This window comes from Schistocerca gregaria, chromosome 9 (genome assembly GCF_023897955.1).
Source record: "Schistocerca gregaria isolate iqSchGreg1 chromosome 9, iqSchGreg1.2, whole genome shotgun sequence".
NCBI lineage: Eukaryota > Metazoa > Arthropoda > Insecta > Orthoptera > Acrididae > Schistocerca > Schistocerca gregaria.
The window spans coordinates 187,282,289-187,294,463 of NC_064928.1; the positions used below are offsets into that span (position 1 = coordinate 187,282,289).

General features: G+C 37.0%; 1 protein-coding gene across 2 annotated transcripts in view; it reads right to left on the minus strand.

Annotated features, from left to right (window-relative positions):
• Positions 1-2,439: 2,439 nt before the first annotated feature.
• Positions 2,440-12,175, minus strand: part of LOC126291908 (uncharacterized) — a 61,367-nt gene continuing 51,631 nt past the window's right edge. For both annotated transcript variants that reach the window (XM_049985641.1, XM_049985640.1), the window contains exon 5: positions 2,440-6,777. In XM_049985641.1, the coding sequence (XP_049841598.1) occupies positions 6,526-6,777 (252 nt within the window). In that variant the 3' untranslated portion in view covers positions 2,440-6,525. The remainder of the gene's footprint in view (positions 6,778-12,175) is intronic.

Below are 12,175 nucleotides of genomic sequence, written 5' to 3' on the forward strand. Positions count from 1 at the left end.
TTCAGCGGAAGTATTTTCTGATGTACAATCTGATTCAGATGAACCAGTTGATGATAATTCCATTGTAATACAGAAAGCCTAGAGCCCAAATTGTTTACTCAGACCAGGCTTAATAATTTGGTTAGAGATCTGAGCTTAACGAAAGGAAAAGCTGAATTTCTTGGCTCTAGATCAAAAGAAAAGAACTTATTGGCACTTGGAACCAACATATACATTTATAGAGGGGGCAGCAATTTTCCAATCTTTTTCAACGAGGTGATTTAGTGTTGCTCAGACATTCCCAGTCTGATGAACGAGTTTGGTATTAAATACAAAAAGGAAGACTGAAGGCTGTTCATTGATTCATCCAAAACTAGTTTAAAGGCTGTTTTATTACACAATGGTAACATGTATGCATCTAAAAGAAGGCGTCTTTGTCGGACCTGACATTAGAAAATTGATGTTTGATGTTAACTTTGAATCCACAGTGACCTTAAATGAGGAAGAAGCATGGGTGTCATTCAAGCAAGTCATTACAAAGTTCTTAGGACATGAAAAAGGCCCACAATATGTTTCTATTATAGCTACAATGTTAAAGAAGTTAAAACTTTTAGGATGTTTAATGAGCCTGAAAGTTCACTTTTTGATCAGTCACCTTGATTACTTCCCGGACAATATGGGAGATAATGGTGAGGAGCAAGGAGAGCGTTTTCACCAGGACATTAAAGTGATGGAAAAATGCTACCAAGGCCACTGGAACACCAATGTGATGGGGGACTACTGTGGGCAACTTCACCCAGAAGTTAAGCAAGCGACTCTTCGTAGAAAAAGCTACAAATGTAGCTTCAAAGAAAAAAAGAGAAAGAAAATACAAACCAATTCCAGCTGACAAGTGAAACCTCTATTAACACATGTGATTGTTTTAAGTGGCTTACTGTAAATACAAACCATGCTTATGTTGTAACAAAGTGTTTCATTAATTTCCCCATTTACAGTATAGCATAGGATTTTTATACTACATAACAAAAAGCATATTGCTCAAAAACTATGGGTGATACAAAAAAAACTAAGGCTAGATTTGCATTCAGCTCATAAAAATCAGCTATCAAAGTAAATTTTCATTGGCATGTGTTATCTGAATTCGATCTTAATTGTATGTTGTGAAGAAGGAATTAACTAAGACTGACTCAAGGTGCACACTATTAATTCAGCATCTTTGGTAGGTCACTAATTTGCAACACGTTATACTTCTCTTTTCTCAGAACCCGCGCACAACATTTCCAGCTGCATAAAAGGACATGTCTTTAGTAAACTGCTCATTCAGAGTCAATAGACTTTTATTTAACTTTCTGCAGTGCAAGACCACTGTTTGCAGCCAACAGCGAGTCGCTCTTTAATATGATACTGGAAATAGTGCCTTGGTAATGCTAGCAGTCTCCTAAATTTTCTGCTGTTATCAGGCATTGTACAAAGATACTTTTGTACTATTGGGGTTTTGGCAACACAGTGTACTGATGCATACGAGATACAGTCACAAACTTTCAATCACCACCTCAAAAATTGTTACTTGATTAATTTTTTGTTTGTTTGGTGGTACACATCTGCAGTCCCAGTACACACTGAAATCTGAATGAATATTCAAGTGATAATATAGAGATTGTTTTCATTAAGTACCATGTTTGCAATGTGATTATGTATTGTTCATCTTTGTTTTCTTTTTTTTTCAGTTAAGCAGTTATAAACTAAAAATTCTGAAACAGACACGATAGCTTGGTATAATTCTAGAGACAATCACCATTTAATATGTCTTTCTGATGATCACCTAAATTGTGCTCACATTACATGTAGCCAAAGCAGGTGTTTTGCAGGTCACAGTGGATACCTGGGCTAAACTCAAGTACTAGTCCAGACATCATATCTGTCACAATGAAATTTATCGAATGCAATTCTGTCACTGGTTCTGCCATATTATTTAATCAGTTAACATCATTAGTTGGCAAATGTTATGCCATATTTTGCATATATTCATAAAATATCAACTTCTAGTTTATGGAATGGCAATTTTACCATCTTTAGCAGTACATAAATTCCTTGTCTACATTTCAGTGTCATAGACATGTAATTCCATGTCTTAATTGTTTCCAGACATCAGCTAAGTTTTAATCATCACTGGAAAATGCAATCAGATTAAGCCAACCTAAAAAATTATTTGTCATATTCACTGGATAAATAGTAAACACTTCCCCCCCAACCCCAATAGGTCCTCTGCATGTCTGGGAGACTTTGATATATCACGAGTATCGCAAACAGCTTAAAAAAAATAAAAATAAATAAAATAAAAAAAAATCTTCTATGAGGGGTATTCGAATATAAACCCATCTGAGAAACACTTGAATAGGGTCACAAGGATGTTAGAAAATTATTTTTGCATACAAGGACAGAATGCAAAAGGAGAAACAATTACTTGGAAAATATGTTTATTGGCTCCATTGCTCATCTTGCATGATGTGTCACTACTGTATAGCAAAGACTGAAAAATATTTATCTTATTTTACAATAATTTACATCAGTCATTCACATAATTTACACTTCATAGGCTCTCTTTCTTTTACACCGTTTTCCTAGTGCTAAGACATAACTGTAGCTGCATTCAGTTGTCAGCACACACTGCCTTTATTTTATTACTATGCACCACTATCGTACATACCTTGATGAAAATAAAGATAACCAACTTTGAAACGTTACAGCAGTAATCAATGACAAATATTGCTACTGCCATAAGCACAAGTGAATTTTTCTGACAAAATACAGTGAATCTTATGTGCTTTTAAGTATTACCCACTCCCAATTCAACAACATAAATTTGGAAATATGATCAACTTATTTATGTGCCTACTATAGCTCAACACTGCATTATACAGGGAGTGGCCTTTTTTTGTTTCTTTTGTTAAGATTTCATGGTACCCCTCTCCTTCAGGATGTTAAACTATCACATTCCTTTGCTTTCTTTCTTTCTTTGTGAGAAACTTCTATGTAGACATTCTACACATAAAGCAAAAATTATTTCATGATTGCCCTTCTCCAGCATATATAGTGCAGTAATTTAGTGTGTACTGTAATCTACATTCAAACTGGAAAGTTAAGTTGTCTTGAGGATAATCAAAATATCATAATATTAAAAAAAATATTGATAAGAATAGATTTAAGATATGAAAAATAGTTGTAAAAATTTAATAATAGTACAAAGAACACTTAAAAGTATGCCATAAAAACAATAGAGGCCAAAAATGTCTTGCGTAACTAACACAGTCAACAGTACAGAGTCATATACAATTAGACACCAATCAGTTACAAAAGAATGATCACACTATTTATGACACTCAAGAATGAGCAGAAAATGGCTATTTTGATGTAGTTAAGTCGTGAATCTTTAGTGGCAGGACCTCTGAGAAATAAATAAATTATTTTGAGTAACTGGAAGGCTGCTTTAATTTTTCCACACACTTTGCAGAGGTGGGAAAGTATTTCTGGAATGATGCAATGTTTTCTGCAAAGCAGTTGAGTGAAGTAATTCAATGGTCCATCTTATTAACCCCCAAAAGAAACCACAAAATGCCATAGCAATTATTCAAATTATTCTAACAATAATTACTTCTCCTCTTTTAATAAATACAACATTCAACATTACAACAAGTCATAAACAAAACAACAGAATTATAACATCTGAACAGATCACTGTCCACCTCTTACAATCTCCTAGAAGCATCAGAACACCACGACCAAATATGTTTTCAGAATAAAATATGTTTCACACATGTTGCCCAACAACTTGATAATTATGTTTAACACCTCAGTAACCAAGGCACCTGACAAGAACAATCACTCATTAAGTAGTTATATTAACTCATTGCTCACTGTTAATTTAATGATGTTATCATGTATGTATTAGTGTAAAAGTCTGATGTTGGTTATATGCTTTTATAATTTAAATACTGCATGCAAAACAGGCGGCTGTGGTTCTGTTAATAGGAACCAACCATTCTATTATACGAGCTGTCTTTCATCTGTTTTATGTTTTAAGTCCATTAACTGGATAGATCATCTCACTTCAGATATAAAGATATGCGGGTCATTTCACGAGTTGTTGTGATCTAGTTTACTCTTGTGATAAAACTGCAGCTGAGAAAATTTATTAAATATGGCACAAGTCTCTGCTGTAATGGTCTTCAAAAGGTAAGGGGGTAGTTATTAAGTTATTTGTAAATGTAAGTAGCTTTATTACACACACAATAAGAATTCAGAAGTATATCATAGAGGTATACTTCAAATTAGTCCCCAGATTACCAGTAACGGGTGTTTAACAACACAATCACTGACTGACAGGTTAATTAATAATGACCAAATAAGCCAAAATCTCTCTAGCTCCAACCAGATGATATGTCTTACCAGTGTTCTGCCATGGAGAAGTAATATTCTTACTGTTAAATTTCAATAAATTCCTTCCTCCTCAGAGAAAGACCAGGAACGCTTTCTGACACACTCCTAGCTGCCAGTTCACAAACACATGGTATTCATTTGTGTGTGGCACACAAGTGACAAGATGTGTCTACAAACCTTAAGAGTTACCACATGTTCAGAATACACAGCATTGTTGCCACTTACAAGGAGGCTCCAACAAAGTATCCCATAAGGATAGGTCAGTATTCTGGGAGGTGACAGAAATGGTAATTTGAAGCAAAAATGTCCTTACTGGCATATGCTCTGAATCAGATTAGTCATCAGAAAATGCTTATCATCATTATGGAATTGTTTTATTTTTTTATTGGTGTTTGTTGTAATTGATTACTTTTCAGGTTACAGGTTTTGTACTGTTCAAGCTAAGTTTTTATGAAATCCACTGTGGTTTTCATTGCACTTTGTGCAACACATCTCTGTACTGACATCAGAGTACAGTCATGTCTGTGATGCAACGTATCAGTTTATCTCCTATATATAATTTCCTTTGTGGATTTAAACGTTCATCTGATCCCATAAAGAGAAAAATAAGTTGGAGATCCTGGTGGGAGGTAATGGTAATGCCACAACCAATGCACCAGTTATGGAAAGTACTGCTTAGGAGTCCTGCCCCCCCCCCCCCTGCCCCCCACACACACTTGGGTAAAATGGTAGAAGTATGAGTAATTCTTTATATGTGTAAATACACACGGTGTTTTCACATTTTTAGTGACCACCTACACAGTGAAATGGTGACCTGCTAAATTTGCATTCATCCAGTAGTTGTGCAAAAAAGTAAATAAATAAATAAAGGTTGATATCCATGTCCATACTCTGCAAACCAATGTGAAGTGTGTGACTCAACTACAAAGTCACCATGATCGCAAATATATTTGGACCACAGATGTTCAAAGAAAGATGATATACAAAACAAAAAATGCACTTTACTGAGGGCAGGGGGGTGTGCATGAAATCCTGAAAACCATTTAGAATATTTGTATTCATTAACACAATCTTCATGCTTCAAATGATCATTTGCCATTGTCCAAAATAATGACCTACCATTCTGCATGCATAGATAATAGGATGCCACTACTTGTGTCATAATCACAAGAAGAGTGTTGCTCTGTAGAAGTTTGTCAAGCTAGAGACAACAAATATTGGAGGAAATGGCTGAAGTCCACCACTTCAGTAAGAATTTTGCACTAAGTGTAAGCTGAAAGCATTGCAATGTATTCAGTACCAAGAAACAAAATAACAGATTCATTTCCACAACCATGATTAATTTCTGTGACTGGTCTTTTGTAATACCAACCTAGTTATTAAATTGTTCATCTGTGTGACTGACATGCTTATTTTTTTGTTGATATTGATCAAGATTAATGCAGTGAAAACTATTGTCACCAATTTTCAGGTAACAATGCCTGTGAGAGTTTCTGTTGTAATCTTATGTGCTTAAAGATTTCATTTTCATCTTACATACATTCGATATTGTTAGTGGTTGTTATTGTTGTTTATGTGTTTGTTTGTTTCATATAAAGTTTTCCGATAGCTCAGTCTCCCAGGGGCATATCCTAGAAATAAAAATTTAGAACTTTCTTTATGAACTGCATGGTCATGGTGTCTGTCTGTTGACAACATACTCATTAATTATTTCAATCTGTCGTATGTTTCTACCTCTTATTGGAGTCAGCTTCCACTGCAAATTACAGACTGATACAAGTACCTGACAATATTCTTGGCAACAAACAGAATGCAAATATCATACAGTGAAGGCTACAATACTTCGTTTTTCAAATACCATTCAGTACTTGAGATATAGAATAAATACATTATAAAAATAATACAATACTCAGCAACTTCTTGCAGCTGCCAACAACATTTCAGTCACAACAAGAACACCCTTCTTTGACAATCCAAAGAAGTACTATTACCTCTAATCCTACAGGGTGTATAGCACACACTGCTATAGGCTCCTCGGTATTTCCCTGTGGTGTACATTAAATACTATATTCACAGCACACAAATTTTGTTCAACAAAAGAAATGTATACTACGAATCAGATTTAAGCTTCTTGAGAAGTGAGAGAATTTGCTTAGATGCTATATTGGACTCGTAGAGTGACAGCAAGTGGTCCGGGAGAGCTGTATACTTGCGAGCCTCCAGGTCGATGCAGAGAAGTATGTACCAGGCACTGCTGTTTTCTAGTGGGGGCTGTCCCATCAGCAGTTCCCGTGCGCGGATCATTAGCTGAGCTACATCATCTGATGCATGTAGCTGCAGTTTCTCTCCATTCATCACCATCTGCAATCAGAGCAGTGATGACATTATTCACAGAATATCTTAAGACTTGTCTTCAAGCTGAACTGGGGTAGGATACATTTGAGTTCTGGAAAAATGCAGGAACATGTGAAACAGTGCTGATAATACAACTTAAATTTAGGTGAAAAAAAGGATGGCAATGTTTACTGGAACTTGCACTCTGGAATTTTGAAGATAGTAGGGATAAAATACAGGAAGCAAAAGGTTAGCTATAATTTGTATAGGAACCAGACTGAATTCAGAAGAGTCAACAGAAACAATAGGTCAGTTAGGAGTGAAACAACACTCCCACTAAACCCCCAATGTTATTCAATCTACACACTGAGCAAGGAGTAAAGGGAATTGGAAAAATTTGCAAACAAAATTAAAGTTCGACAGGGAAGAAATAAAAAATTTTGAGGTTTGATGAGAATTTTATAATTCTGTCAGATGGCAAAGGACTTGCAATCAGCTGACTGGAAAAGATAGTGTTTTGAAAAGAGGTTATAAGATAAATATCAACAAATGTACAGCAAGTATACCAGAATTTATCTGAATTGAATCAGATGATGCCGAGGGAATTAGATTAGGAAGTGAGTCACTAAAAGTAGCAGAAGAATTTTGTTATTTGAGCAACAAAATAACTGGTGATGGCACAAGTATACAGGGTATAAAGTGTAGACAGGCAATAGCAAGGAAAGCTCTTCTGAAAATGTGAAATTTGCTATCATAAATATAAATTAAAGTGTTAGGAAAGGTCTTCTGAAAGCATTTGTCTAGAAAACAGCCTCAAATAGAAGTAAAATGAACAATAAACAATACAGAGCACTACCTCTACCCCTGTTCTTGTTGTACACCTCAGTCTCCACAAGTAAGAAGCCTTCACATGTCACGCCCAACCTGGCAAACTACACCATCAGGCAATGCTGACTGATGTGTACAATCAGTGTCTTACAAGGCACTCATTTAAAAATAATATGATACCCAAAATCAGCAGATACCACACTGCAATAAAGACGTTATACTCAGAAGCAAACAACAACTTATTCTAAATAATTTATTATGGCTGCAAAACTATACACAAAGGAAATGTTTGGAAAATGCTGCAATGAAACAGCAGCCTCTGCATATTAAATCAGTCTCCAACAATCGAACATCAAGGATGGATTGTAGCAATATTATGAGAAGGAAAGTAGCTACTCACCAAATAGCAGAGATGCTGAGTCGCAGGTCGCACACACACACACACACACACACACACACACACACACACACACACACTACTGCTACTGCTACTGCTACTGCTACTGCTACTGCTACTACTACTACTGCAGTTTCAGGCAACTGAAAACCACACTGCTTGCCCGAGACTGCAGTTTTGTGTGTGTGTGTGTGTGTGTATGTGTGTGTGTGTGTGTGTGTGTGTGTGTGTGTGGGTGGGTGGGTGGAGGGGGGGGGGGGGGGCGTTGCTCATGTCTGTCTATTGTTGACGAAGGCCCATGGCTGAAAGCTTTAATTTAATTGTGAGAGTCATTTTGTTGTGTCTATCTGTGACTCAGCATCTCCACTATGGTGAGTAGCAACTTTCCTTCTCAAAATAATGTTAATGCGTTCTCCTATGTTTTAGAAGTTAATGGCATCTGTTAAATTATAATGTTATTTCCAGTTTGATGATGTGAAGTTTAAGGATTCCTTAGCTTAGCAAGTTAGCAGTGTACACTTGGTGGCTGTTCTGCTTTGCATTGATTGATTGGTTTTTTTTTTTTTGTTTTTTTTTGGTAGGTGGGCGAGGGGGGAGGGGGTGTAGAGGAATGTGAAGACGACAGGAACAGAGGAACAGGAGCTGACTGAGGGAACAGCATTTACAGCTTTAGGAAGAAGAAAGATCAATAAGCATAATATTTAATGCTGTTTTTTTTGTTGTTGTTGTTTAATTGTGCTCTTCTGAAGACTATCTGAGGAGTCATTTAAAGCAATGACAATGCTTTCAACAAACTTTTCGTAGATGCTTTACTTCAGAAAACCGTTCTTAGATGCCTCCCTTCAGATAATTGTTTTCTTTAGATTTTAAGGATGACATATGCACTTAAGTCTGTCTCCCACTGTCACACCATCTACATCTACTGCTTCCTCACGTACATTTTGCACATCTTATTTCTGCATATGCAATTTCTTGCTAACATTTCTTTCACTGAGGCTCACATGTTTTCTATCAGGTTGTAATGAAAGTGGTAGCTGCTACCATATTTAATCTTTAAATCAGAATGCTTCTTCCATCACTGCATTTTCTGTATAAGATTTCGGAATTCTCCACTGTAGTACCAGCCCTCTTTGATAGTGATCTTGTCGTTTTAAGATGTCTGCTAACTTCTAAGATATTTGCCACAGTCATGAAATTCCTATAAAGTACGATGATCAATGTATTTCTGGAAATCGCCCAAATCAGTGACAGTCCTCCGTCAACTAATATCCTTTCATGAAGATTGAAAATTAATTTTTCTGATGAATGGACAGTGGCATTTATGCCACATCCCTTCCCACATTTATTCCATTTTTTGTTGTTGCTATGTTTTAATACACACATAGGAAGATTTTTTAAGGGGGCTCGCTAACAGATAGGGTCACAAAACAGACTCATCAAAGGATGTGCCAGATGATCACATAGATTGAGAATGGCAGGGCGAGTAAGAGCTATATCATAATGGAACAGAGAGAGTGGAGATTAACCTACCAGGGTGGGCGCCGAGAAGTGTTAATATACTGTTCCAACTGTGCTGATGCATTACTTGTACTGAGAACTTGTTAATAATGATTTCAGTATCACCCAATACAACAGAAAATGATCACTACAAATTTTAGTTACTGTCAGTGCTTATTGATGGGAATCACAAGTGCACCCTGCAAGGGCAGGTGCCAAACTGCTAAGATAGCTCACTACCAGTCTACGATCGGTTTCCGAGGAGGTAATACATGAATCTGTGTATGAAATCTGATCTCACGTAAAGGCAGGACAGTTTGTTGAGAAATTGCCTCGGATGAAGTGCTTGTGTTAATTCAAGGCAGTCTATGATTACTTTTCGAGGTGGCAACACGAGAACTCGTGTGTGAGATGCACCTCCACATCAAGACAGAAGTAGCTGTTATGGTTGCCTCAGAAAACATATTTATAGATCTCATGTTAATTCAACAATCATGTACAGCATTTTTGTGACTTTTGTAGTGCTCAGGAACTAAAATTAATGACCGGGAATCTTGTTAGGAATATTAATGATGGGCCAGCTGAAGAATTTATTTTACTAGTTTTGTGATTAATAAAAAATACAAAATTAGTAGGGGTCCTAGCATTTTATGATTCTTATTATCCTTATCATATAAACCTACCCATTTGTCACATCGTTATACATTGTTTATGGCACAAATGTTAGAGCTCATGACCGAAGGAGAAGAAACCAAGCAGGACGACGGGTATGGGATACATCTTTTAGAAGATGTGAGGTAAGCAACTACCTCCATTTGTGCAAGGGAAGTGATCAAAAACATTTCTTGCTAAAATCCACCATGTTTGTTAATCCCAACACACCTTTAAGGTGGAACATTTCATTTACTGTAACCCAATGTGTAGTGTAGGGGGGTCAAATCTGCATTCATTCTGAGACTATATTTTACCACCAACCCTTACACATTACACTTGGCATCCCTGTGTGTGGATGAGTTACTAAAGTGGCAGACTACATTTTGAACAAGAGCTTTTGCGTTCCTCATAACATTTGTTACAAGATTCCATTGCACACGATTCTACAAATATTCTCTGTATGGATCATAGTGAAACATGATGCACCTTTAAGGCTGCCGTTTGCAGTGACGATAAGGTATTGTTTCTCTTGCTATTGTCTGAAATTGCAAAGAAATTCATAAGCCTCATTCATGATTCCCTTTGTGTGTACTGAAACTCAGTCATCTTAACTCTCCAACAAAAATAGCAATACTACCCGATGAAAATCACTGATCTCTTTGCAAACATAAACCTCCATGCAGCACACATATTATTTTAGCAACCTTGAACATAAACATAAAAGAATGAACATAAACATAAAAGAATGCCGGATAGTGGGTAGCAACAAAGTTGCCAAGCCATGAAAGCAACAGCATAAATGAAGTGGAGCACTACCACATAAACCCCATAACTAATAACTGCTTATGTGGTAGCTGTTGTTCCTTAAAATGCTAATGGGAAAAGTTCGAGGTGAAAATGACATTATGGCAACAGTGTAAGCTTAGAGTTACAGACCAAACTGGAGTAGGCCACAGGCTTCTCACTGGCACTTACAAAACGAAGGAAGAGGAGGGATCGAAGAACTGGCCTACACTTCTCTGCCAGCAATGTCTCTGCTCCCTAGTATAGTGAAGAGCTACCAAAATTAGTCTGGGAGGAAACATTTTGTGGCATAACTTAACTAGAAAAGAAGAGATATATTGTTGGGGCACATCCTGAATCATCAAAGGAATGGTTACTACTGCAATGCAATGAAGTGGGAGAGGGAGGGGGAGGGGGGGGGGGGGGGCAAAAACTGTAGGACATGGCCACGGCTTGCAGTTCAAATGCATGTAGCCCACGGTAGTTATTTCAGATGATGAGGCTTGCAAGAACAGACTAGCATGGTGAGCTGTATCAAACAAGTCTTTGGACTGACGACCACAACATTCTAATACAGAAATGCCAATTTATTGTAAAGTAAAGTACTGTACAGAAGTTAAGCACAGTGAAAAAAGGCAAACATATTTGCTAAATAAGATATATGTTGGTGCATAGAAAAAGGTAACAATCATTAAAATAGCCAAAACATGAAGCCTATTAGTAACACTTTGAAAGGTAACAAAATTTCTTCCACAACAATAAAAAGTTAATAGTTATATGGGTGCAACCCCAAAAAAAGGTGCCCTACTTTTGATGACGTAGCCACACTGTTGTGAGTGGCTATGTAGACACAAAGAACAACCGATTGTCATGGGTGACAAAACTCGTGCACTCCACTTTACACCTGAGACAAAACAAGTCACATGCATGGAGGAATCCCTCCTCACACAAGCTGTGAAAATTCAAACACAGTCGGCTGGTAAAGGTACGGCAACCGTGTTTTGGGTCTGGAATGGGGTGCTGTTGATCGACTTTTGACTACATGTACAACAATAAAAGCAGACAAGTACCGTGAAACACTGAAAAACTCAGAAGGACAATACAGAACTGGAGAAGAATAATTCTTAGCATGGATGTAAGCATTGTTCACCACAATTTGTGCCCAATCATCCCCTTCAAAACCATCAATCTCCTGTAAAACTTTGGTTGGAACGCCGTCAGCCACCTACCACGCAGTCAAGACTGCGGACTGAGCATCTACCCCCT